Source organism: Thunnus maccoyii, chromosome 1, assembly GCF_910596095.1.
Source record: "Thunnus maccoyii chromosome 1, fThuMac1.1, whole genome shotgun sequence".
NCBI lineage: Eukaryota > Metazoa > Chordata > Actinopteri > Scombriformes > Scombridae > Thunnus > Thunnus maccoyii.
This window is the reverse complement of record NC_056533.1, coordinates 25,376,090-25,403,749: the sequence shown is the minus strand read 5'-3', so window position 1 is coordinate 25,403,749 and position 27,660 is coordinate 25,376,090. Positions and strand designations below refer to the sequence as shown.

At 39.3% G+C, this 27,660-nt stretch overlaps 1 protein-coding gene across 4 annotated transcripts; it reads left to right on the top strand.

Moving 5' to 3' along the window:
• On the top strand, nucleotides 1–27,482 carry LOC121896032 (LIM domain only protein 7-like). Of its 4 annotated transcripts, XM_042409663.1 has the most exons (30): nucleotides 1–110; nucleotides 300–377; nucleotides 3,382–3,452; nucleotides 4,416–4,485; nucleotides 5,363–5,469; nucleotides 6,089–6,119; nucleotides 9,567–9,680; nucleotides 9,772–9,937; nucleotides 11,087–11,240; nucleotides 14,742–14,801; nucleotides 15,584–15,752; nucleotides 15,903–16,048; nucleotides 16,269–16,452; nucleotides 16,662–17,297; nucleotides 18,528–18,869; nucleotides 20,002–20,116; nucleotides 20,912–21,073; nucleotides 21,224–21,399; nucleotides 21,509–21,572; nucleotides 23,054–23,079; nucleotides 23,167–23,274; nucleotides 23,403–23,492; nucleotides 24,226–24,407; nucleotides 24,609–24,653; nucleotides 24,812–24,864; nucleotides 24,947–25,118; nucleotides 25,255–25,440; nucleotides 25,536–25,644; nucleotides 26,445–26,547; nucleotides 26,863–27,482. In XM_042409663.1, exons 1-30 carry the CDS (start codon nucleotides 36–38, stop codon nucleotides 26,883–26,885), a joined length of 4,017 nt encoding a protein of 1,338 aa, XP_042265597.1. In that variant the 5' UTR covers nucleotides 1–35; the 3' UTR covers nucleotides 26,886–27,482. The 4 variants fall into 4 exon arrangements, with proteins under 4 accessions (XP_042265597.1, XP_042265600.1, XP_042265604.1 ...); XM_042409666.1 differs by lacking the exon at nucleotides 14,742–14,801; XM_042409670.1 differs by lacking the exon at nucleotides 25,536–25,644.
• Nucleotides 27,483–27,660: the final 178 nt, after the last annotated feature.

Below are 27,660 nucleotides of genomic sequence, written 5' to 3'. Positions count from 1 at the left end.
TCTCTAATCTACCAAATAGGCGGAACTTGCTGGTGATGGAAAGTCCAGTGACAAACGGGGTGTCAATTAGTAGAGAACTTTCACCGGTGAGGATCTCTACGCTGCACAAGGTAACTAAAGCAATTTGATGCTTTATTTGATCTAACTCCATAAGTTTTTCTCATATTTATCGACATTAATTTAACTTATTTGGTGAGTCTGGAGGTTGTCGGTTTCGCAGTGGTTCCACGTGTACTCTTAATTTATCAGTGGAACAAAGTTGTGCCATTTCATTAGAGTTGTGCGTTTTGCTTGTGCAGAAGCTACAGATGGAGTGGCGCCAGCAGACCAGTGTCAGCTGTGCAGACGCCTTCAGCGAGGCTCAACGCTGGATAGAGGTATGGTTTATTATAGCTCATTTTGTTTGTTTGCTGCTGACACGTGTAGCTGTTTCTGCTAAACATCATTTATCCTTTTGCAAACACCACGAACATTTGACCAGTCTGTCATTTAACCCCTTTTAGTGACCGCAAATGTTTAGTTTAGTTTGTGGCAATCATTTCAGCCTTGCAAAATCACCTTTCTACATAGTTTGGATCAGTAAGAGTTCCACTCACTAACAAGTGCTGCTGATGCTGATAGTCTTGTAAATGACTCAACACTCATAAAACTCAACTGAGGCACCATTACCTTTGAGTACAAATGCAAAATATACCTTGATAAGACTCAGGTAAGAGTGAGTTTGCATCCTGACACAGAGAAGCCAGGTGTTAAGAGTCCTCTACAGATAAAATAATTTGACTGCAGGACTCACTCAACTTCAGAGGGATATGCAACATGGAAGGAAGGCAGATAATTGGTTACTGTGATGTTTAAAAACATGGGTAAAGATTGCTCATATCACAAGACCCCACATTTCAGCCTTAACTTTAGTGATCTTTGCTTGCTTTGACAGTCGGTACTAGCTTGTTGCACACTTCATGTGGTTAATGTGATTGGCACATGTGGGTTTTGTCATGCACACAGTGTGTTTGTGGAGGATTTGGTTTTAAACCAACGCATATTCTATTCGGTTAGAGGCTGCTCCTGTCCAGGCATTGTACAAGTTGTAGATTGTGGCCACTGAATGTTGACCAACTCTAAATGGAACCATTAATGTCAATTGTGTCTGAGTGGATCATTATGAGAATCCTGTCCAGCACTTTCTTGGCAGTACGCCCATGCCAATTTTACCCATCTATTTTCCTGCACTGCTGAATGAAAGGATGGATAAACAGTGAAGAGGTGTGAATGTGTGTGTCAGACAGGAGGGAAGCAAGGCATGCTGCTTTTAAGAAAATAATTGATGTTATAAACTCTTCCTAGTGCCAAACCACAATGGGGGAATTTGCTAACACTAATAATTTGTGTTACAGATTGCAGGATAATAATATATAATATATATATACAATATGTCAATATATTCAAATGTCCAAAGGTTGTTGCTGTTCATCATTAGCTCGGCACCAGCAGCAATTACACATAAATGTTTGCTGAATTCCTACTGGACTCCGGAAAAATTAAGAATGGATGTGCCCCTTTCACTTTATGTAAGCAGGCCATTTAGTTTCTAGTGAATTCAAGAGCAGCGCCAATCCATTTTTAAGCAGGTGTTATCACATAGATTCAGTAAGAATGCCTATATTTTCTTACAAAGTGATACAATTGCCTTGTTTGATCCTTGTTGGGTTTGTAAAACTCACTATTGCAAATGAGGCTGTGTAGAGAAGTTTGCAAGCAACACTTAAAAACACATGTTTGAAATCCATTGGATGTGTAGCTTCAGTGGGGCAATTGTTTCTCGAAAACACCAATTAAGGTTTGGTGCTGTAGCACCAAAATCACGTGATAGGGTTTTATACCATGTTAACGTGGCTATGCATTGTTTGTATGATTCCACAGAGAAGCATCCGTTCCATGCCCAATGCCCAGTTCTACCAAAAACAAACTGGTTGCGGATTCCTGGAGGGACTAATTAGTGAGAAGAATAGCCTTTTGGGGCCCTCTGTTAGTTATGGAGCTGAGCCTTAATAGCCCCATTTTTGTGTCCTCATTACAAAGCCCCCTTGCCTTGTGCATGCATCTGCCATGTAAAATCATTTAGGTTATGTTGTATTGTTTGTTTTTGACTAAAAACATCTTTTGAATTTTTTTGTGGGAGTGATTGTCTACATGCATTTTTTATGGTTCACTGTTTTGCTTGGTAGATATTTTGTGATTATTTGTGCAGAAAGATAATTTAAACCATGCTTTTGTGCAGCAGTTGGAGGATTTTGAGCAGTTTAAGCTAAATCTTAACTGCACCCAGCTCACTTAATTCACTGTTTTACTCTTGAACTACAAAAGAAGGAAATGCCATTCTTTGCGGACTAGAGGATTATTCTAATTAACTTCATCCAGGACCTTGTTTTCCTATTTTTTTTATTATGGTTGTTTTTTTTTTCCCCCCCACTAGCTATCACTGAACAGCATTATGTGTATTTTACCAGGAGTGCACAACCGAACATTGTGATTAGAATACTTTTAACACTGTAACAACCACATTGCAATTTAAGAACAGTGTTAGTTTACCTTTAATTGTCATTGTGTTGTTTCTTTTTCAGTTTACTACAGTTTGTGTCAGCACTTAGTGATGCTATTGTGGAGCTTGTATAGAATATAGCCTGAACAATACTGGATTTTTGAGGCCTATATTTTTATTTTTTTTTCCAAATGCATCGCAGAAACATTTTTGATTTTGAAGCCTTAAATTGATTATTTTAAATTTGCAATGAAGATGCATACTGAGAGGAATATCTAGGAGTTGAAAAATGAAGTCAAACATAACTTTGACATTTCTGTACCAACATTTCTTGTTATTTATCGACTGACACATATGCTGATACCACGATATGTGCAGTAAACTAAACTCCGCCAACATATCGGGTGAATATATCTAGCAGGTTTTTAGTATAAAATCCTGTTTTTAATTGCCATCTACTGCTTGATGTGAGTGGTGTTTCTCAGTTGGCGGTTCGCATTTACAGACTATCCACTTGAATGTGTCATCACAATACTGAAGCATCCTACTTGTCAACTACTGTAACTCACACTAATTAAAAAAGAAGTAAACAGCAACACATAGGCGTTTCAAGTAATGAAAAGACAGAAAATGTAGTTGTGGGGTCCCATTGCACTGTGAGTGTTTGTTTTTGGGGTTTAAATTTTAAGAGACTGCATCGGACCTCCAGGTGTGTATTAGAAATTGGCACTCCTGCCAAACTGGAAAACATAAATTTCCATGGCAGAGCACAGTGAGCAAACTTTGACCACAGTTATGATTTATTAACAATGTTTGTGTTTTGTTTTTTTTGTTTTTTTTAGGAAGTGACTGGAAAATCTTTTGGTTGCAATGACTTCCGTGCTGCTCTGGAGAATGGAGTGCTACTTTGCGAGTGAGTAATGATCGGGTGTGTAACTGGCTAGCCTAGTTTCAGAACATCCCTGGATCAACTAAAATTTTACTTGCATGAAAGCTGTTCATTATGCCTAGACATGCATAAGTTAAGATGAACAAGAAAATAAAGGGCCATGTCATTAATGAAATTTATTTGAAATTCATTCTTTGGAGTGTAAGAAATGGCTAGCTAGCTTCATTCAAGATCTGATAGTCTCTTCTTAGATCCACTCAGGTATTAGGCATGTTGACACACACACACACACCTGAGGCTAGCGGCATTATAAGTGAGACCCCAGCTGAACAAATTGGACTGAATATGATTTGGCCCGGGCCCAATTGGAATTCCAGGTCATGCTTTCTCTCTGCCTTTGTTGATGCTGGTGGAATTGCTTTTGTTTCTTTTTTTAATGTATATTTTGGAAGTTAAAGTTAGGATTATTAGGCCCATTCTATTTAGCTTCCTTTTGTGGAATGGGATCCTGGTGATACAATATACACTGGTTCTCAAACATGTTAAACTGGAATATTTTTAATAGAGCCTGAAGTTATATCGATTGGCTGATATTGGCCTAATATATTGGTATTGGCATGCATGTTGTCCGATATGCGCCAATATTTTAATTTTTGAAAGTTATACAGGCAACATTTTATGTATATTTGATCCTTTTTCTTAATTCAAGTTTAATTTGTTCTATTTGGGATTTTTTATTATAGTTATTTATAATTATTAACTGCTGCACTGATGTCATTTTGGACAATAAACAAAATATCTGTAAAATATCCTGCCTCCATTACATATCTTTGTCACAAGTGTTTGATATTTTAGGGATCATTGCAAAAAATGTGAATATATATCAGATTTTTTTTTTTTACTCCCTAATATCGGTATCAGTATCTGCCCCAAAAATACGGTATTAATCGGGCTCTAATTTTCAATATGTATTGTTTTCACTTTTAGCCTGATCAACCAATTAAAACCTGGCATAATCAAGAGAGTAAACAGGCTTTCTACTCCCATTGCTGGCCTGGTGAGTATTAGATTTTACAGTTCAGCCATCTTGTGTGTGTGTGTGTGTGTGTGTGTGTGTGTGTGTGTGTGTGTGTGTGTGTGTGTGTGTGTGTATTGGGTATAATGCAAGTAAGTACATAAGATTTAAGATGGCAGCTGCTAGCCAGGAAGTTTTGACACTTTGTGTGGTTTCCTGCTAAAGGCAGCGAGAGACGATGTTACCACAATTTGAATGATCCTGAAACTGCATATCTGTGTGGCAACCTAACTGCTGAATATGTAATTTTTTTTTTTTTTTTTTATCGAGCATAAATGCAAATGCAGATTTTTATTTTGGCTCCAGGCTGTGTTTTGATGGCTTCATACAAGTATAATTGCTAAAACTGCCCAGAGCTAGAGCAGGGAAAGATCAATTGCTGCCTCCCATCAGGGGCCAATAAATAGACAGAGCCCAACAGTGGATGCTTTGAGTGGTTGTGGTGTGTGAGATGCAGATACAGCAGAGAATCAGCAGTTACTTTGACAGCCTAAAGGACCACAGTGGTGGTTTTGCATGTGTTAACCTATTAAACATATTTGACATTACAACTGACATTTTCCAAAATGTACCATACAGTAGGTGTCCGTATTGATTTTCTACCCTTCAAGTAACCATTTAAATACATACAGAATAAATTAACTGTTTGTAGATCTTTTAAATTTAGTTGACAATGGTAATTAATATAGTGAAGCAATTAGCTTCTTTTTTATTTTTGGTAAACATATGTTACAATTGCATGATAAACTTGAGTTACATGTAATTTAAAAAAAAAAAAAAAAAATCAATATAACAAGAATCATACATTCTTCAAGTATCAACTGTCTCCTTTTCTTGTCTCTTTGATTTTGATCCCCAGGATAATGTGAATGTATTCCTGAAAGCCTGTGGGAAACTCGGACTAAATGAGTCACAGCTGTTTCACCCAGGAGACCTGCAGGACCTGTCCACTCGTGTGACACTCAGGTACTTGTCTTTAAATAGCAGTGTTTTATCAAAAGTGTATGTGCGAACATGCGTGCTTATACAATATATTTGTCAGGCTTAAAGCCTTTAAATCAGTCGTTTGACTCCTTAAACGTAAGACCCATGCCATTTTGTATTGTTTGATTAAATACATTAAAATAATGTCTGAAATAAGCTTCATAGATTGGCTGTGTTGAGCACATTTAATGTAAGGTGTTTATTTACTGGAGCAGGATGTGCTGAAAAAGGCTTATACTTTGTTCATGAGTCTCATAGCTGCTTTGCATTTATAAAGCCATGAGCTTTGTTCAGCTAGGTGCTGCTTTATACGAGTTGATAGCCTGTTCTCTATAAATTCTGATAAGCAGCTGATTAGTAAAACATTGCAAATGAGAAGGACTGAGATGTCACTGTTGGCTTCTATTTTTTTTTTTTTCTTGACAACACCTCTTCATCTTTCACTCCCTGAAATGCATGCCTGACATACAAATCAGGTCTTTGTTAGCCTGACATGTAATTGCATTTTAGTGATGTTACTGTATGTGCGGTCATAAATTGCAGCACTAGGAAAGTCACACTTGTCTGTAGATAATAATTAAAGTCTTTCCTGTTATTTTAGGCGAGATGAAAGCAACAGACGACTCAAAAATGTAAGTAATGGAGCTTAACAAAGTTTGATCAGAAAGTCTCCTTAATTTATTCACATTCTAAGCCACACATTTTGTCTCCTATCAATTATATATATTTTATTGTTTCCCTCTATTGTCATATACATTTTAAAATCTTAGAGGCAACTCTTTTCTGCTCCATTTCACATAGTAAAATATTTATAAAGTTACGACTGAACTTCTTGTACCTACATGGGAACCAGTCATTAAAAAACATCCTCATCAGCCCAACTACCTGTACCTGTAGCACTGCTTCCTGATCCTGATGCCAACATCCCACCAGCATTAGCATCATGACTCCATCCAGAATCACAGTGATGATGGTGAAGGGGGTTATTTTTTGCTGATTTTAGTTTGGGACTCATCCCAATAGTCTGGCAATGACTCCAAATAGTCTGTGCCAAAATATAGTGTTATTTTTCAACACAGTGCCTTATATCCATGTGTTGGTCTCTCCTGATTGGAATATGTGAGCTTTTGTTTGTGGGGAACATGTGAATGTTTGTGCACGCTTGTGTGCACTGCTGGTATTTTACATGTTTCTCAGCTTATGAGCTTGTTTGTTTATCAGGGAAGCTTCATTTGAATCACACAATAGCTGACAACTTGGGCCCAGTAATGAGGCTGTTTGTCAGAGCACTCTGTCTTTGAACTGTGTGTAGCATTTTTCTTTGAATTAACCAATTGGGGTCAATTTGTATCCATTGAAATCCAGTTTCATGCAGGTCTCCTCTCATGCAGGTTTCATAAACCTTTAATTTTTGAAACATGAAATTATTGGCATGATTTTTATAGTGGTTTAAGGACTCCTAAATGATATACCTAGATTAAAATCATAGGTGCCAAATAATAAATGGCATCAAGCTGTGATGATCTGCTGCATGCAAAGTAGTGCTATCCTGGCAAGAGGTAGAGCAAGAATAATGATCTTCTCCTGTCCTTATGTTTAAGACTAAAATGAGCCCAGAAATAAACACTTATTCTCAAGTTGTACACATTTTAAAATAAATTTAGCTGCACCCACTGGCTCAAATGGGTTTAATTTGCAAACAGAAGACTACAGCCATGCTAGTGGCTTTGTTAGGCTTTTTCATACACTGTGGGCTATACTCAGGCACAGCAGTGTTAGGAGGTATTTGGTCATTAACCAAAGTATTGGACAAATTTTGACCAGATGGTGGCACTAGATGAAAAGCGAAGGAGTCATCAAAGTGATTACAATTCATCCTGAGGGGGGCATGAATGTGTGTAGGGATGGGGTCCAATAGCATTTTATTGAATTCAAATCCAATATTGAATCCACTCAACAAATCCAAATTCCTTATTGAGACTTATTAGATTTACCTTTCAGCATTTGTAAGGCTAAAATAACTCAGCTCTTAAAGATGTCTAATCACCTGGTTGGCAGGGGAGGCAGAAACGCTACAGTTTTTAGTGGCAGCCTAATTAATGTTCACAACCTGTAACTACAACCTGAAAATGAGATGAGCAGCATAATATATGAAATGTTAATTAAGTGTATCTGACACATTCAATTAACAGCTGTAGCCTTCACAAGCTATGTACCCCAAATACTGAAGGTCTTGATTCAGAACTATTAGGTTGATGAGATAGAAATGTTGATATGAATCAAAGCTTAACTGGCAGATTCTTAAACTGGCGCGAGGTGATCAGCTAGAGTCACTGCTCTGTGAAACTAGAAAAACACACAGTGCACTCACGGCCCTTCAGGGGTGTCTTTTCACTCAAGCATCCTTTGGTTGAATACAGACACTGGCTGCAGAGATCAAGTCACAGAGTACAGCCAAACTTTTCAATTTAGCCTTTGTGTGATGTTTATTAGCTACAGCTGATCTGCCGTTGGTGATGTCTGTCATTTCAACCAGAGACTGCGAAGGTCGGCTAGAAACAAGAAGCCTGATACCTTTACTTTCCATTGCTCTTTGCTAATGACAAAGAGTGAGGAAAGATAAGATCAAAGATGATTTGATAAGAGATTTGCTAGCATCAGAGGTTAACAAATCCTGTGCTGACCGGGAACCAGTTCCAAAATACATCTAACTATCAGATGTGTGTACCAAATTTCATGTTAACCCACTCAATAGTTGATGAGACCACTAATAACAACAAACTTCAACCTTGACCAAGTGGACCATGAATGTCTGTACAAAATTGCATGGCAATCCATCAAATATTATATTATACAGATTTTTCAGTCAAGTGGTGGACCAAACGGCCGACAGAACTGGCATTCCCCTAGAGCCACTAGCATGGATAAAAACTGCATATAATTGTGAGGTTATACATCATATGTACTCCTTTTTATTAAGTGATATTGGTATTCTACTGTGACATTGACTCAAAAATGTGAGAGATGATTTCTGTATTCACTGAATGCTTTCAATTAAGTGGTAAATTAGCCGCTACTGTAATATCCATAAAGAGGCATTTATTACCACTCAACATTCTGATCTTTCTGTCTAGCATTGTGCTATCAAATATTTAGTAAATTCCATCAACTCTCAAGGTCCTACATGGATTTTTTTTTTTTTAAATCTGACTGCTCTATGATGACTTTGTTAAGATACAGATAGAGAAATTATGACATAGTGTTGTGGATATCCCTTTTCAACACAGGCTGCTGCTCTGCCAGGGAGAAAGGCAGTCCGTCAAAAAAATATCCCTCGCCTCAAGGCAAATGAGAAATAAATCGTGTCCAAAATGCTTTGCTTGCTGAAATAATAAAACACTAAATGCCATGAAGAGGCCTATATTTCACAAGGCTTTACTCACTGTCTTTACTAATGGTTGTCAGTTATGTGTCTGACTGTCAACAGTATTCTTGTAAAGGCCATGGTCTCTGCCTCTCTCGTATTTCTTATGGGTGATGCTGTCGGGAGGGTGGATCCATGTGCTGTGGTGGAGAATGTAAAAACAAATTGTCTAGCTGGCTGTTTGTCAGACACATTTTATAATTTTTTATTGGCAGAATTACAATATTCACACAATCCTTTTCACAATCCTTTTTCGCGGTACTGTTTATCATTCTCTCTTAGATCTTTCTCAGTGTACTCTCCTCTCCCAGGAGTTGTAGGTCAGCTCACAGTTAGGTTAACCTTGTTTTTCCCCTGTGTTTTTTTAGTTAGGTAAGTCATTGCTGCCTGGTGTCTTTTGATTTTCATGAGATCATATCTGTTTACTAAATTGATTAAATTCAGTTTTATTTGTTAAGTTGTTGCCCACCCTTGTGCTAATCCTAGATTTCAATCTGCAGAACTGCACATAAACAAATTTTTCATTGAACTTCAGAAAACTGTCTCCAAAAACTGGAACCAGATTGGGTTTATGTTGTGCCCTAGCCACCCCAAGACAGGTAAAAACAGTTTTGTGTGTTTGGATGCTCCACATGTCTTGTCTGCTGTGTTCCAGGTTCTGATCACAATCTACTGGTTGGGTCGCAAGGCTCATTTAGACACATTCTACAGTGGTCCTCATCTTAACTTCAAGGCCTTTGAAGGGCTGTTAGGGTTGGCTTTATCCAAGGTAGGCTCCTCCTCTAGGCTTTCTATATAGTAGTAGTCTTTATGTTTTTTATTTTTTTTCTCAACTACATTAACCCTGCATTTTCAATCAGGCTCTAGATGAGGGCAGTAATGTGTTTGTGAAAGACGGCGGATACAAAGAATGCTGTTTCCCAGAGAGAGAGGAAATTCGGCACATGAGACCGAGCTATAAGAGAGTGAACTCTGTGGACAGCATCGACTCGCTGGACTCCCGGGCTCTCCGCCAAAACAGTGAAGGTACATTTTTTTTGTGGATTCTCAATACAATCTCCTTATTCTGAATAGTTAGTCCACACCACACCACCTGAAATGTGAATCTCTTTTTGTTTTGGGATAAAAGAGATGACTGGAGTAACACGGTCACCCATAGTGGCACCATTTTTCTTTTTGATTTGCACTTTATTTGATGCAGTATGGGACTCTGTTGTTAAGGCTCTTCTCCTTGTTCAGATTATCACTGGTTATAAAGATTTCATTTAATTCCTAACTAATCTCTATAAACAGATATCTACATATGAATGCATAATCTGTAGGCAAGGGGGCAATATTTTGGTACCGGAAGTGTTCTGGTTTCCGTTTGTAGTCACAGTAGTATTAACCATTCATGTTAGAGTGGGCTTTGGTTGCATGCAGGTGAACAGTCCGTGTAGAGAGGAAAAGACGTGGAACACATTAGCACACGGAAGATGAAGACTTGGTCTGTATATCCGTCATCAGGATATCCACTGGCTACACGGGAACCCCTGAAATATTGGCCGTTGACCCCAGAGGATAAATCGCTTGCAGACAGACAGCCGATTCCAGGATTGATTCCTTATAAATTGTTGTAATTTTTGCTGAAATAGAGGGCAACATGGTAACACAGTCCTGCCTGCTATGGTCATTCTGCTAGAAATGCCACAACAGAAATGTATTTATTAAAATCCCATTAATTACAACAAATTTTTACTATTCCATAAGCACTCAACTTGTGCATGATCAACTTGTTTTTATCAAGAACATTCTGAAAGCTGCTGATGCCCTATTTTTTTCTGTCATCTGTCTGCCATGCTTGGGCTCAGTAGAAGTCAGTGATAGATTGTGGCAAGTTCCACATAGTGGTGATAGGTGTGTGTGTGTGTGTGTGTGAAAGAGAGAGAGATGGGAGAGGGTAAAATACTTTGCCCAATGCTCCGTAAAGGCTTGGCTGTGAAGACTCAGTCATTCACTAAAGGTTCCTCTATCACGTTATAATGTTTGGACTTTCTCTTTTAATTTAACTATAATCTCAGCTGAGTCAATTTTCTTTTTTAGTTGGTTTAATTTCCAGTCTTTTATTACTTTCCAAACTTGTATCTTTTCTCTTGTTCATATCTGTATGTCTCTTTCTGTCCGTGCGGTCTCCAGGTTGTGGAAGTGACGCAGAAGCTGAGCAGGTGTTCAGGATGGCGACAACGCGGCACTCAGCCCAGCAAACCAAAAGCTATATCCCAACACCACTCCTACGGAGAAAACAAGGACGAGAGGAGAATGGAAGGGGCTGTGCTAGTCCCCTCGCCAGGTACCGTCTGAAAATGAGTCAGCTACATAAAAGGTTCACAAGCTGCCACTAACTCACTTAACCATAGCTGCCTAGTAAGTAATGGGCTGTAGTTGATCTCTGAATCTCTGTAGTTGATTGTTTTAGTGTTTATTGCACATTTTTGCATAATATCATTTAGGATGATATGGGACAGTAAAAACAAGATTAAGAGTCTACAGCTATATAAGGCTTTAGTTTGGCACAGTGATACTTTGAGTTACATGCTAACATGCTCACAGTGACAATGCTAACATGCTGAAGTTACCAAATTAAGGATCTTAGTTTGCTATGTTGGCATGCTAACAATTGCTAAGTGCTCAAAACCATAAATCTTAGCCTGCTGGTGGAAGTAGAGGAAAAGTATCACAAAACTCAGTCGGATTCATCCTCTGGGGATTTTTTGTCTGTCTAAACTGTCATGGCAGTCCATCTAATAGGTGTTGAGATATTTTAGTCTGGACCAAAGTGGTGGACCTGCCAACAGACTTGACATTTCCATCCCTAGAGCCATGCAGCAAGCATGGCTCAAAAAATGCTGTGGTGAGGAGAGAACTGGATTCAAAGATATATCTATTCATCCTTAATATAATGACAAGTGTTTTTAGTTGAAATGTATTTTCTTACTAATGTCATTGTGGTTAAATCAGTTTAAAGTCTGCCGAGCTTTCAGCCAGTTTGGATAATATATTATTGTGGTATTTAAACCTTGTATTATTTATTTCCTGCTAAAATCAGAATGACTTTTCACCTAGCCTGAGCGGTTGAGCAATGTTTTACGTTCATAAATCACACAAATGCTTTCTTTTAGCACTTGACAAAAGTTGCTGTTTTGAACAGCACCAAACAAGCCTGTGCTCTTGTTGTCAACATGATTGAAGTTCCTTTTTGAAGTATTTTTTGTGGTGAGAATTTGGGCAACATAGTTATTATAAACTTTGAAGTTATTTTTTGAAGTATATTTGAGATTTGCTGTTGTCTGTGGTTATTTTTTTTAAGCAACAATCTTGCAAAAGTGACTTAATCTATATAGCCTCTAGTCACCATAGTAACAGTGACTCTGAAGAATATGACAGGACAAGCCCCAGACTTCAGATGGATCACCAGGAGAGACACATTTTGGTCAGCAGCCCCATATGCCCCCTGACTAAACAGACATTCATCACTCCCAGGTCAGATGTGCACTGCTCAACAAACAACAGTAACTATTTTTTCAGATTTTGATGTCTGTATACAAATTCCATGTGGCAGGCCATGGTCTTGGCAGTAAGCTCTCTGCTCATCCTATTAGGCAGTTCAGCATAGAGCTGATATATAAAGAACTCAGGATGTCAGTGCTGTGCCTGGCTCTGCTAATACTCAGCCCAACTACCTGCTGCTCCACTGCATGGAAATAGAAGAGCCTTGTGTAACCCCACTCTAAAAAAAAGGCTGAATTTGCCTCTATGCATTAATCATCACTCACACTTCTGCCTTTTTAACATTTGGAACAGTTTTGCACTGTCAGAGATCATTTCTGAGATACTTGGTATTATTATTTATTTATCCGAAAGCTATACCTACGTGATCTGACACCATGAGCTGTGAATAAACAGACATGGTATTACCACTCTTTGCTGCAGCAATGAAGATGCCCCATTCTCCTCTCAACCCCACCTCACTTTGTCTTCTCCTGAGTGGGCCATTGTCGATGAAGAGCTTTTTCTGCAAGCTCTGTGTGAGGAAGACTCTGAGGACGATTACACTGAGGCAGACCCTGTACTAGATGACTTGTACGCCCGCCGAGTGCAGCAGACCCTTCATCAGACATCTGCTAACCCCAACTATGACCGCTTCTTGCCTCGATATTGGACACCTGAAGAGGAGATCCGTGTCCGCAGGATCTACCTTGGCTCCCAGAGAAGACCATGGTATCGTAAAATGCAAGGCTTAAGGTCTGTTGGCTGTTATTAGTGCTCTATGACGCGAAGCAGTGCTGAAATGCAAGTTTGAAAGCATATCAGCTTGAAACTAATACCAGGCAAAGATGAAACTGCAGTTTTGTACTGTTATATGCTTAACGTGCAAAGTTATTGGTGCATTGCTTGAACAGCAAGTAATAATTGATGACTTAAAAGTAGCTAAAACGTCACATGGCATGCTTTACAGGCTGTGTTTTATCCTCTAATATGAAACATAAATATAACTTTTTTTTTTTGTCTGTTTGCATGTCCTTTGATTGTGGTTTTTGACTATAGTATAGATAATAGTTTATGAATCCAGTTTGACTACACTAGCAAACTAAGTCCTAGTTTGCAAGGCACAGGGGATTAGCTAGTTTGCAAGAAAAACGAAATAAGTTAAAACTGCTGAACCCACCATCTTGCATATTTCCCTATTTTCAGATTTTTTTTATTTTTTGTTAAATCATGTTCTACTCATTTCATGTATCTTCTCTTCCTTTTCCTTGACTGTAGCCATAAAGCATTGGATTCTTCTGAGGAAAAGTTTGATTTTGACCTCATTTCATGGCTTGTGACATCTGTCGCTCTACAAAACATCTCTGCCACACCTGAAGAGCCTCAAAACCATTGCTAAGAATCCCTTTTTCCAAGCCTCAACATGTGCTGAAGATCCATATTGAACACACACAGAGTCCCAAACACAAAAATCGTACACACTGTACATGCTGACACAAGCTCTCATACACATATTATAGTTAACGTGGCACCTAATATTTGCATCTGCAAACCTCTAATGCATCAGGAAAACTACATAGTTTTCGATAAGATAAGTACATTTGGCTCTTTTATGAAATACGCGTTTCAGGAAGTTACAAAGTGTACTTTGAGTTTCTACTGTTACTGATTAATGTTGTCCTAGGTATTGCATGTTGTATTATCTGCCATTCACTCTGGCACCTTTTTTTTTTAGTGCTGATGTGAGAACTTTTTGACAGAATCTTGCTGAGTGACTCATTAGTTCATAATGGCTTAAAAGATGACTCATGGTTTATGTAATAATTTGATAGCCTTAACAGAATGATGTGATTCATAACACCTTTTGTGCCAGCACTAATGTTTTCCAGTTTACTGTCTGTGTGAATATGGCTTTGGTGTAGAAAATAAATGTCCGTGTGGGTCAATAAAGTAAATATTGTGGAGCATATAAGTTGTTGCATTGAATGCTCTTTTTTTTGTGCAAAAATCTTCTGCATGGGTTAGTGTACATTATTGGGTTTATCTGTCAATGGTAAGTTTGATTTACAACTGTGGCACTAAAGTCACGTGTTGTATCCATTAAATAAAATTGCCTTTTTAAATCAATTTATATAATGCCACTTCCTCTAAAGGTGTTTTTTTTTTTAAAATCTTTTTTCAGTGGAATAGCCAGAGATTCACCATTTGCTACTATGCACTTGGTTACTTTATTATACCACATGCCTTATATTTGGCTGTTTAATGGCGTTCATCAGTCTTCATGTCTGTTTCTTTGGTTCTGTAGAGCATCTCAAATCCAGGTCAAACCTGGAAGATCAGTTCAGGTCAACCCTGGCTGGATTTGGTGAGTCCTGAAATGCAGGTTTTGAGCATAGAATTGGAGCAAAGATGTCTGAGACTGCTATGACCATAATTGCTTTGGTGCTGCTTCATGTTTTTGTGCTTCTCTTGTATTCAGCTTACCTACAAAGAGAATTAAGCCGCACATATCATTTGCTTGTTCCTGAAGATGGAGCACTTGGTATACCACCCACTATTAATTTTCTGGGCAGAGACTTGTTAGTAGAATTCATGACAAACTACAAGATTGTTTGTAATCACAGTCTTGGTTCCTCCCATAAAATTATGTCGGAGTTTTGATACACCACCTGCTAAATTCTGTTGTAAGTTATTTAAATATGACGTCTGACAACATCTGTTGCCCGCAGCAGTGCTACAGTATTACTTGTTACAAGTCAGAGCTGTTGTGTTATCCAGACAGCAACATCTGTTGCCATTTATACTGCTGTGTTACTTGACTTGCATGCTACTCTGCTGCTCGCACTTGGCTAAGGATTCTGTTGCTTGGATGCAGAATGTGGTGTGTGCAGTTGTTAGTGCTATGGCATGCTGTGTGTGCGTGTGTGTGAGAGAGAGGAAGCTGGCATCAAGCACATACAGTCGCTCAGTGTAAAATGGCACGTTGTACGCATGTATGCTTATTCTGCTATGCAGCGTTGAAAAATGCCACTTCTCATGCAACATAAAGCTGCAGTGACATCTACATATTGTTTTTGAATACAATCTTTGGTGCCATCTATATCCTGCATTATTAAATTCCATGTCCTCCGTCTTTGTCTGTAACAGGAGTAAATCCCTGAGTGACATCCCGATGGTATACCCTGTGCGTAAAGTTCCTAGTGGGAATACCATTTTCGATGTGGGCCAGGACACTGGCACGGCAAGGGAGTGGAATAAAGAAAACAAACGGAGGAGCAGTGTCGCTGCCAAGGACAGCGAAGCTCAGTGGCAAGATGTAAGTCAAAAGAAAAGTCTATTAACCACAAAATGATGGCTTTCTAGAGTCTGACCATTCAAAAAAAAGATTAGCCCTGAAATATTATTAATGACATCACATTGTATTGAATGGTTATAAATTGTTTTTTGGCTAATACATTTGTGTCAGGACTTGACAAAGTGGAAGAATCGTCGCAGGAGCACCAAGACTGATCTTCGCAGGAAGTCGCAAGACCGAGAGCATGTCATTAACCAGATGACCAATGGGGCTGTGACTGACTTTAAGAATGACACACAGGGTGGACGACTCAAGAGGTAAGTTCCTACCAAACATGCTATAATGTCTTAAGCATACGCTTTAAACCCTTTGGCTACCAAGCTTTTATATAAAGTGCATGTAAGGCTGCTGACCTAACTTAATAACTGATCAGTATGACAGAGTGAACTCATGTAATATGACACATCTCCCCCCTCCCCATCTTTTCTGCGTCCTTCGTTACATTGGCTCCTCTTCCCTTACATGCTGATTCCCCAGAGACCAGCAGTCCCCACGCAGGCATAATCTTGCCCCCCGTCCTTACTCCACCTCTCCTCCATCAAAATCATCAAGCTCTGATCTCCGACCACATACTCGAGCTCTGCTGGCCCGCAGCTACGCCACAGAGGCACCCTTCAGCCCCACAGCTCCAAATAGCCACCATAACTCGGCCCACACGCAGGTAAGCTTGGAGTTCAATTCTGTTTTACCTTGCTGACCTGTGTTGACATTAGTATACTTGGCAGGACGGTAATGAGAATGTCTGTGAATGACAGCAGAAATTATTCTTCAAGTACTACTTCAGTTTAGCAATATAACATTAACATAACATTTTTGATCTGGACATGAACATGGTAGATCTGTACCCAGTGTTGACTTATTTCTTCTCAGGGATCACCAGTTGAAGCAATGCCTGCCTCTGATGGAAACATCTTGGGAGAGGAGACCCACCTCACCTCTTTGGCTTCAGATGGAGCAGGAGTAACCACACCTTCTCTGGACTATCCTTTCAGCTCCCAGACACAAGTCAAAGCCCAGGGCAGCCCAGCTCCATTCCAGCTCACATCTGAACCAGTTCAGCCAGAAAATGGTTTCACTGTCCAAATCTCCCCTGTGGTCACAACAATACTGCCAAATGACACCACAAAATCAACCGGCAGCAGGGATCCTACTGCAGCTCTGTCAAGTCACAAGGAACTTCCTCTCAGCATGGATCCACAGGTTCCCACTTTCGGCCCTGATACAGTTAACCAGGCAGCTTTTGATGCTCTGGAAGACTTGTCGTACCAGAAGTCAGAAGAAGAGAGCCAGAAGACATCTTTGGAACCAGCTGCAGAGCAAGGCAGAGGTCAACAGGCTGCAAGCCTCTACACGTACTTGTCCAGGACTGGGTCGTGGTCCGGCTCAGCCAGCCTTCCCCGTGGTTACCGGAGGTCCGAAGGCTCATCTCGTCTCTCCTCTGTTATCACAGCCAGACCTTTTGGGACAAAGCAGTCCAGGGTGTCCTCACTGCCGAGACTCTGCAATGTGAGTTTGCTCTGTTGCTTTTTTAATTTAAGGAAGTTTAAAGGTGCCTTGTGCAGTTTTCTTGCAAACAAATTTATGTTTATATTCAGTGCTACTCACAATGCATTGTCTTTATGAGGGACATTTGTTAGGTCTCAAAGAAAAAGCACTATCAAAGCTTTTTTTTATCCTGCATCGTTTGAATTCATTTTTGCTGGCTTACAGCCATCGTCTTCTTCTTTGCCTTTGTTGCCGCATTACTACACTTCTCTGCACATTACTGCCACCCACTGTCAATCAGTGTAATGGTGTGAAACCAGTGGCAAGAATTCATATCGAATGCCCAATGCAAACAAAATGGAGACCCATCCCCCATTTTTTTTTTTTTTTTAATGTTTATATATTAACACCCCATGCTGTTTTTCCTGAAATCCTAAATATTTTATTCGTAACTTTTGGCATACAAGTATGCATACATAAAACATTTAACCAGTAATGCCAATCACACACTTGTTGTTTTTCACTGCCATTCTTGCTTTGAAACACTAATGGATTTCCATTACCAACCCTGTCACTTTTCAACAGTGGATCTCAATGATTCACTCAGGCTTTACATCCTGTTTCAACTCAAAATGTGTCCGAATTTGAAATCAAGATGCTCTTAAAATGCTGGTGATTATGATGATGGAGAATGACAGCAGGGCAGACATAAACAGTAGAGATAAGTCTACATCTCTACAGTGAAAATTGAAAATATTCTCCCATCTAGTAGCTTTTAAAGTGGAAGGGCCTCCCAACCACTGATTTTATTTTACATAGTCTAGACAGTTATAATTCATGCCTTACTGGAGTTTAATGTGCAGGAAGGTGCATAGGGACGTGTTAAGTCGGCCAAATTGGCTGAAGCTAGTTAATGTAATGAGAGCATTTCCTGTGTGTGTGTGTGTGTGGGTGGGTGGACTGATGTATGTGTGTATTATATGTGAGTGAGCTTGTGTTACCTTTGTTTTCTTGGATTGCCTTCCTCATTAATAATAGAAATGCTGCTGCACTATTGTTAATAGTGTCAACTCACTACAAGATGAAAAGTTTTTACTCTCACTGTATGTGCATCTTTACAGTTCACTTCCAAAGGCAGGATTTTGAATCCCTCTTATCTTAGTATGGTCACATTTTAATGCTGGAGAGTAAATGATTGGATTTCTGTTCTGTCCTTCTGAGCATATCTTTTTTTTTTACTCTTGTTTATAGGTAGATGATAACCAGGGTGTGCTGTTGAATAGTGAGAAAGAGAGATCTCTTTCTCCACCCGGCGGATCTTTGCTGAAAAGACAGATTGCGACTGGCCATCTGAGGGGTCAATACCAGGCTTCAATCAGACAGAAGAAAGCTAACCAAGCAAAGCAGAATGGTAAACAACAGGCGGAAGAGGGAAAAGGTGCCAGTCTTTCCAGCCAGACCTCCTTCCAGACCAATGGCTACTACCATCAGCCCTACCAAACCCAGCTTCTGCCACAGCCTTATTTAAACCCTCAGTCCCAACAAAACAAAACCTTGACTCTGACATCTAGTGCCAGTATAGACCTCCCAAAGGTATGTTTTGTCCTATGCTTATCTTTGAAACATCTTTGAAACGTCTAATGTTGGAATCTAGAATTTAACGATAGAACTGTAATGTTTATAATCGGGGTTTATCAGATCATTTACATTTATTAGTTTGCTAATGACAGTGCCCATTGATCGATAGAAAAAATAAATGAGCCAGAGTTTTCCTGAAGAAGACAGTCTAATGAAGGGGAAAGATAAAAACTTGTCAAGTGGAAAAACTTGAACTTGTTTTATCTTACTGGCACATGACCTTTGGTGACTTCATGGTAACTTCCACCTGAGCAGAGGTCTAATCAGCCAGATACAAAACACCTGTGCAGGTGTGCAGGCCTTCAACAAGTATCAGACTTAAAAGGTGTTAATATGTGCATATTCTCTAAATTACCAGATTATTTTTTAGAAGCTTATAATGTTAAGTCTTTGATGCTATTCAGTTTTTTTTTTAATATTCTGCTGTTCTTAAATAAAAAAATAAAATAAAAAGGGGTTGACAAAACCTTAGAAACACCTTTCAGTGTAATGTAATAAAACACAATACCGCCACTAACCACAGACATTACCACGGAGCTGACACCAAAAAAAACCTGAACCTAGGGCTGCAAATAACAGTTATTTTCATTATTGACTAATCTATAGATTATTTTCTCAGTCAGTTGATTATTCATGTCTGTAAAATGTCAGCGAATTGTGAAAATTTTTCAAAATGTTTTTGTCTGACTAACGGTCCAAAATCCAAAGACAATCAGTTTATTATCATAGAAGGATATAAAAACCAGAAAATAGTCACATTTTGGAATCTGGAACCAATGAAGTTAAACATTTTTACTTTAAAAAATTACTTAAACGATTATTTGAAGTTAATTTTCTGTTGATCAACGTAATCAATTAATCGTTGCAGCTCTACCTGAATATTATAAATTCTGTTCACAAAGATGGAGTTTGTTGCAGGGTCATTGTGCACTACAGTGTGCCTAATAAACTCATCACTTGGTGTATCCCTTACTATACTTCTGTAGCAGGCCTCTGAAGTCTCTAGTTTCCACCAGGAAGCACAGGACATTGGATCAATGGGTGTCACCTTTACATATATATGTATGTGTGCGTGTGTGTGTTTCAGGTGGATCACAGTGACATGAGAGTGAGTCTTATTCTTAAACCCAACAGTAGACCAGACTTTGGTTTCCAGATTCATTGGGACTCCACTGGGGCTAGAGTCAAATTCATTCAACCTGGTAAGACTTTTTTTCTATATTTAACTCTGGTTTGTTGACAATTTGGCACACTAAAATTAAATTTATGGTTAACATGGTATTGAGAATTAAGTGTTTGCTTGGTACCCTGTACTCTGAAACAAGGACATTTCAGTGATGGGGACGTTGCATATTTGTACTCGCATAATGTTTTCTTCTCTTCCAGGAAGTGATTTGTTCTCATAGCCTGCACTTATTGTAGAAAGAGAACGGTAATGCAAGACTCTGACAGTTTACAGCACAGAGTACAAAGTGGCACAACAGAAACACAAAATTGAAGTTATTGAGGTAATTTGTTAAGAGCAGCTAAATGGTTAGAGTGCAGAATGTTATTTTTTATAGCTCCTGAAAGCAGCTTTTTTTTTTTTTTTTAAGGATTTTATTGTGCAAACAGATTTAAATACCAGCATACATGAACAGGGAAATTGGATGTTAATTTTCACTAACATGCTATTTCAGCATTTGTGTGCATTTATTGTATGTGCTTAAAAGACAAAACAAACTACAACATGTAGCTAGTGATTTTAAAGGCAACCATGAATATTTAAACAGATGTGAGAGAGGTGTCACTTACTTGCCGCTATATCATTTTGGCTTACTGACCTACTTTTTTCAACTTGGAACAGCAACCTTCCTCTCAGTACTGCAGCTTCTTTCTCAGTATGTGCTAAGAAAATCATTTCTGAAGCTGGTACCTTTTTTTTTTTTTTTTAAATGTTTAGCTGTCTTCGCTCTCATCTTTCTTCATTTTCCTGATGCTTGTGCCTCACTCCTCAGGCAGCCTGGCGGAGCTTGGCCAGCTGTGTGTGGACGATGAGATCATGGCTGTTGATGGAGTCGCGGTGGCACACATGAGCTACAACCAGTGGGAGGATAAAATGACATCTGCCCTGCAAACTGGCAGTCTGACCATGGACATTCGACGCTACGGCAACAAGGGTAAGATAACGAACCAAAAAAAGACAGTTGTGCCTTTCACCACCTCCTGAAGTCATCTACTGTTTGCAATCAATTAACCACTTATAACCAAAGGTCACAAAAGTTACTTTGCAATGCAAATTAGTTTTGATGGCTGGTTGTTTTCATTAGATTGGAGCACCAGTGAGGGGAGTCATCACAACCAGCCAGGTCAGAGCAGGATGACCCTCAATCTGACTGCTGCGGCGCCCATTCTGATAGGTTATCCTGATCACCATGCCAACAGTGCTGCCTCTGCAGAAACCACAGTGACAAAATTGTCCAAATTCAATGGGCAGACAGACAATGTGAGGAATGTTTTCAGTCTAATATTGACGCAGAAACCCCCGATTCTGATAGTGTTGCTCTATGAGTGCTGCTTATCAGGTAAATCTTGATGTTCTTTCACCTGTGCAGGTTATACAAGGTAAACTCATGGATGGTGATTTTGCTGACAACTACAGCACAACCATAAGTAAAGGTAATAGCAACCATGAAATCAAAATCATTCAAAAGATTACAAAGATCTGTAAGAAATAACTCTTCACGTACAGTATGCGCTTTTGTAATTCTTTTTTTAAAACCTTATTCCTCCTTCATCCTCATGTAGATTATAATATTACTAGGAAAAATCAGAAAAGGAGGACAGAATTTTTCAAAAAAGGTAAACTACAAGTCAAGCTTAAATTTCTTAGTTGCTTTGGTGGCTGGTGCTTGGCTTAGTTAACTGCAAGATACTGAAAGATGTACATTTTCGTTGCCCTTTATAAGAATTTACTTGAAAGGCACTAATTATGGAAGAAGACAGAAGATTTAAATAAAGTACAGTGGTTGTCATGATACCAGGATATTATCTTCAACCATATTTTAATTAAAGCAGCCTATCTCAAACTATAAAAATGGTTAAAGGGTAACAATTCTAAATGTTCAGCATATCTCACCATCAAAAAGCCATTAAAGATTTATGCTAACTGGGGCAAAAAACAAACAAACAAACAAAACAGTGTTCTTCTTTGTGCAGCTCTTGGCACAACTTGACCTAGCAGAGGTCATAGCACCAAGGTCTATAATGTACTATGTGTGCAGCAGAAACCTCTCTTAGTGTAATTCAATGTTCTGTTGTTGTTTTTAATCAGCTTTAAACTTTTTAAACATCTAATTTTTGCACATTGACTGATTTGTAACACTGTCTTTTTGTTGTTGTTAATGAATCTGATGTGTGTCTCGCTACAATGGCTTCTCACTTCAGGCTCTGCAGGGTTCAGCTCATGGGTTTACTTATGCGGTAAATGTTTGCACTGTGCATACTGTGATGCTTTCGGTGTCCTTTTAACAGCACGCATGTAGAAACTGCTGCTTGCTGTGGAGCATCATCAGTACTACAGTATTTGTGTTTGTCATACAGTGTGTGAATACCTTTTTCTTTATTTATTATGGCATGCTTAAGACTTTGCATGTTTCTTGTGCAGCGTTATTAAGTTTGGGATACATTAGCACATTAGTGTGCATATTTACAATACAGATGTGCTCATCTTTTAGTGTGAGGGGTCTACAGATTTAATCTTAACTACAATCATCTATTCACAGACATGGAAGACCCTATATTTATTGATGTTTGATACTCACGACCGGATATTTAAAGCTAACTCCAGCTCTGGAGGCAATGCAAAGTGTAAAGTTCATGTTGATGCTGTTTCTGGCTGTGCTCTACAGTGAGAGGCTGCAAAGATTTGTCAAGTGTGTAATATGTAGTGTGAACCCAGGCAAATACGAACAAAAATACAAAATGCACTGCATATAAATAGATCCATTGTGTCATGTAGGGCTTTTTTTGAGAATCTTGGATTCTTAGTCTTCTAACATGTCCCCAACCTGTGTGTGTGATGTAAGACCTATATGATGTTTATCTTTTGGACATGCTGTATGGTGGTCTTTTTACTGACCCTTTATTTTCTCACACAGGAGGTTCAGAATCTGCAATATCTGATGTAAGTCACCATACAACTTGATCAAAGGGTATTTGTATACCGCAGTGTGATCATGTTTGAGCCTACAGTCTGTCTGTGCATCATCAGCTCCAGGTGCCATCCCTCAGCCCCTCCTCATCCAGCTGGTCGTGGGACCGTGAAGAGGATCGCCGGCGTCAGGAGAAGTGGCAGGAAGAGCAGGAGCGCCTCCTACAGGTGAAGACTATTCCAAGCACAGAACAGCACTAAGGAAGAAATCACTCCCTGTTAACACATCTTAATCTTCATTTAAATTTTAGTTGAATTTGGAAATGTGTCTGTGCTTGTGTCTTTGAATGTTTTAGGAGCAATATCAGCGGGATCAGGAGAGGCTGGAGGCAGAGTGGCGGAAGGCACAACAGGATGCAATGGAGGAGCAGTGCAGGAAACCAGGGGTAATGTCATTTGGTACAGATAGTTATAAGTGAGGGATCATAAACATTGTAATTGATTCTGACTTCACTTATTTACTTCAATGAAATCAATATCAAAAGGATTAGTTGGTATGAGAAATTCACCCCAAATGTGTGCATTAAGGCTGTGGCCCCTGTTTGAGAGTGTTATGTCTTAATTAATTAACTTTATTAACCCAATTTTTTGGGTTAATAATTGTTTATTATTCAGATGATACTGAGTCTCGTCAAAAGTCTTCGACACTTAGACTCTACAGGGAGATTTTGTAATCAAGGGACATCAGTTCTGAGCAGCAGCAAGATAAATCCCCCATGGAGTCCAGACACTGGTGGTGGTGGTGACTGATGACTTCTGCTGAGACTGATAAGGCTGATGAGGTTGATGAAGTGATGCACTGATAAATCTGCAAAGACTGGATGGTGATGGGGAGCATGAAAGCACTACGGTAGAGAAGAAGAAAACATATTTTAAAAGACAGCTGCAAGACGATAGGCTGACAATGTAGATGTGTCTCCGTGCTATTGGTTAGATGTGACCAGCTGACGTCTCAATTGATGGCCCCAGGCAATGACAGCAAGGAAATTATGAGTGAGCATGCGTAGAAGATGGGAATGATAGATGGTTTGAGAAATAAAACTACAGACCTGAGCGTGCAAAAGATAGTCTTCATGACTGAACCTTCACTAAAGCTCCATTTCATGTATTTTGATACAGAACACCTTTGAGATGACCAATGGTGGTGAGAGCCCTGCCAGACACCGCCACGTGAATGGATTGACAAACAAAACCAGAGAAGAAGAACAGAGACCTGAAAGAGATGAGCTTAAAGAAGCACTGTCTAAAGCTCAAAGTAACACACAAAGAGTGCAGAATGACAAAATCACTCAACAAGACTGGTAAACCTTTATTCTACTTGTTTTGTTATTTCCTTGCCAAATGTAAGAATCATATTTCGCAGAACTACTGGAAGCATGATTGGAGGAACTTGTTTTTCTGATTTGTCATAATTTTTTCTACACTGCTACTGCATGGTGCTGACTCTGCTGCCCTTCTTGCTGCTTTTGCTGGGTCTTATTGCTGCTAATGCTATATGTCAGGGCTGAGGGCTCCTGCGGATTTGCTCAGCTGTCTCCTGCACACAGGTCAGAACAAGCTTAGCTCAGTTTCTTAATATTCCGCTTTTGGCATAATGGTCAGAGTGTAATGACGGCTTGTTTATTGAAAGTAGTATGAAGCAAGATGATGGGATGTTACCTACGGCTTCCTTCTTAATAATTTGGATTGTCTGTCACTCCCATAGGACAAAGTCCTTGTCTACGCCTGCATTAGCTGGGCCCCACAAACAGCCAAGAGGTCAGTACACCTTATCTTTCATAATATTCCCCTCTTTTCTGGTGTCCTGGGCTAACCCCACCTAAAACTTTGATTGGTTTAGGTGATCAGAGGAAAAGAAAAGGGCAAAGTGTGTCTAAAGTTGAGCAAGAAAGGCAGCAGATTTTGGAAGAGATGAAGAAGAGGACTCAGCTTCTGACTGACAACAGTTGGATACGTCAGCGCAGCAGCAGTTTTTACAGGGAGCCAATCTATGTTGGGGTTCCCATGAAGAGGTGGGCTCTGTATTTTGTACCAAATTGGACTCCACTGCACCTCAGCCAGCTGTTTGTTTTCACTAAGTTTGGTTATGACATTTCCTTCTTTTGTCCTCTTACTTCTGTTTTCTGAACTGTGACATCTTGCCTGCAGGTATGAGTCTCTGGACAACCTCGATATGTTGCGTCAGTCCCCAATCCCGACCGCTACATTTAGTTACCCCCGTCCACACTCAGCTGCTGCAGGTTACTGCGCCCCGAGTAGGAACTCCTACTCCCGCTACAGCACTGGAGCAATATCATCCCAGAGAAATCCACCTGTGGACTCCTATCATGGCAGGTAATAAAATAAAGATCCTGTGTGTCTTGTGCATGGTGTAGTGTGTCACTGTCTTTATCTTGTCTATTTTATACTGTTAACATGTGCTGCCCCAGGATGGTCAGTGGCAGGCGGACTTGCTGTGTGTGTGAGTGTGCCCTGGGTAGTGGGGCAGCCATGGTCATTGAGGCCCTTAGCCTCTGCTTCCACCTCACCTGTTTCCAGGTGAGAGGCCACGAGCGGGTTGTGGTGCGGTCACATTAGCTGCAATCACTACAAATATTCACTCTAATTCACCTCTATGAAAGTGTTTCCTGTTCGGAGTTCACTGTCATTTAACTTTGAACTGTGAATTCACAAAGTCGGCCAGTAGAAATAGTCTTGTGTCCATGTTGCACATCCATGGTATAACATCACATTCCTTTTTTGTTGGGGGACAGTTTCACTGAACTGAAGGCCATTGTGACCGTTTCTTTAGTCTGGTCAGCAGGAGTCTTGTATTAGTAGTTCATCATTTAATCATAAACCTTATTAGCACCTAGCAGGAGCATATCTGACACCTTTCTATGCTTCTTCCTTTCCTAGCCAGTCCATAGAGGGCATCTGGCCTGGTGGTCTTGTTTTGTGTAGTATTTCTATGTGCCATTTCTGTGTCAGTCTCTACTTTTCTGCATATGAGTAGTGGAGAGGAAGAAGCCAGCCCACTGTCCTGCTGCTCTTTTAGATGCTTATTGTGAAAATCACCATCTACAGATTTAGTTGACCCACATTCATTAGCATGTAGATGTAAAAATGGATTGACTTCTGCAACCTTCTGCTTCCTGTGAGTTACAGACACACGTACCACTCACAGTATATAAATATTTAATGTGTTTTTATGCAAAAAAAAAAACAAAGCTTTGCTGTTCTGTTCTCAGGTGGCAGACAATCTGGTGAAATGATTTAGAAACAAAGGCCCACATTTTGTTCAGCTGGATTTTTCTCATATGGTCTCTGATTCTTTTCTCACTTCTCCCTCCTCTCAGTGTGTGGGCTGCCAGCGACATCTCGGAGGAACAGAGACTAGAGTCCAGGTTCGGATTCAAAATGGGAAGCCCTACTGTGAGCCCTGCTATTTCCAACTCAAGTGTGAGTATTGGTCATTGCGAGACAATGACCTTCATTGATTTTTCTCAGAAACATATTACACCTCACAGTTTCTGTATATAATTTCACTACTGTTCACGGATCGCTGTTTTTTATTCAGATAATTCTTTGGCTCTTTTATGGTCCATTTCTTTTTTGAAAAAGACAGGAATTAATCTTAATCATACACTTAAACCAAATTTGCTTGCAGTATTTGGAAAAACTAGTCTGGGCTTAACTCATTATACAGGAAACCAACCTTTTAGTGTGTTTTTCAAGTAAAATCAATTAATTTCTAATGTTTTATTAACATTTTAGCCACTGATGCGCCCTCCATGTGACCAGAATGCAGTTCTCCATATTACAGAGTAAGCAACTGAATGGGAATCACTGTTGGATAAAACTCTAATGAAAGCACAGTGGGCACATCATCCACACAGCCAAACCATGACTTTTGTGTCCTAATTGCTGGTAAAACTGGTCTCTGTGATGTAAGCAAAGTAGATTCTTACTGGCTATTTTTAATCAAACATGGTACTTAGCTTGTCTGTCTTTTTTCCTGCTAATTTATTTCCAAGAAAGCTCTACTTAGAAATAAAATAAATGACATAAAGAAATAATGAGTTGTTAGGGTTTGATTAATGGATTTATTTTAATGTTAGTGTTTCTGTTTGTTTATATGTGTGTCATCTTTATCTTTGCCCATGAATGCATCACAGATGTTGTCAGTTTTTTTTTTTTGTTTGTTTGTTTTTGTTTGTTTTTTGCCTATTAATGTAACTCATGTATGGAAGCACATTTTAATTTGTATTGATGCACTTTTCCTTCTGTTGTAATCTCACCAAGTGCACTTTGGGATAAATCGGTTACATATTTCTCACATAAAATGGGCATCTTAACTGAAATGTTTTTCTGTAAATAAAGTGCACTGAACCTAATTCATAAGGGTTTTAATTGTTGTTCATTTGTGTACCACATGGTGGCATCATCGGTCTCATAGTAAAAACAAGCCTTTTCAGTTCCATACTGTTATATTTGAATATGCCCAAATTATTTGAAATTTGAACAGTGACATTTCTTAAATGTTTTGATTTCCATTTTATTATTTTTTGACAC

Excerpts from the sequence above, each read along its gene's own strand:
- LOC121896032 (XM_042409663.1), top strand. The coding sequence starts at position 36 with ATGGAAAGTCCAGTGACAAACGGGGTGTCAATTAGTAGAGAACTTTCA. Across the intron at positions 14,802-15,583 it reads GTCAACCCTGGCTGGATTTG|GAGTAAATCCCTGAGTGACA; the intron begins GTGAGTCCTGAA and ends TGTCTGTAACAG. Across the intron at positions 21,400-21,508 it reads TCAATGGGCAGACAGACAAT|GTTATACAAGGTAAACTCAT; the intron begins GTGAGGAATGTT and ends TCACCTGTGCAG.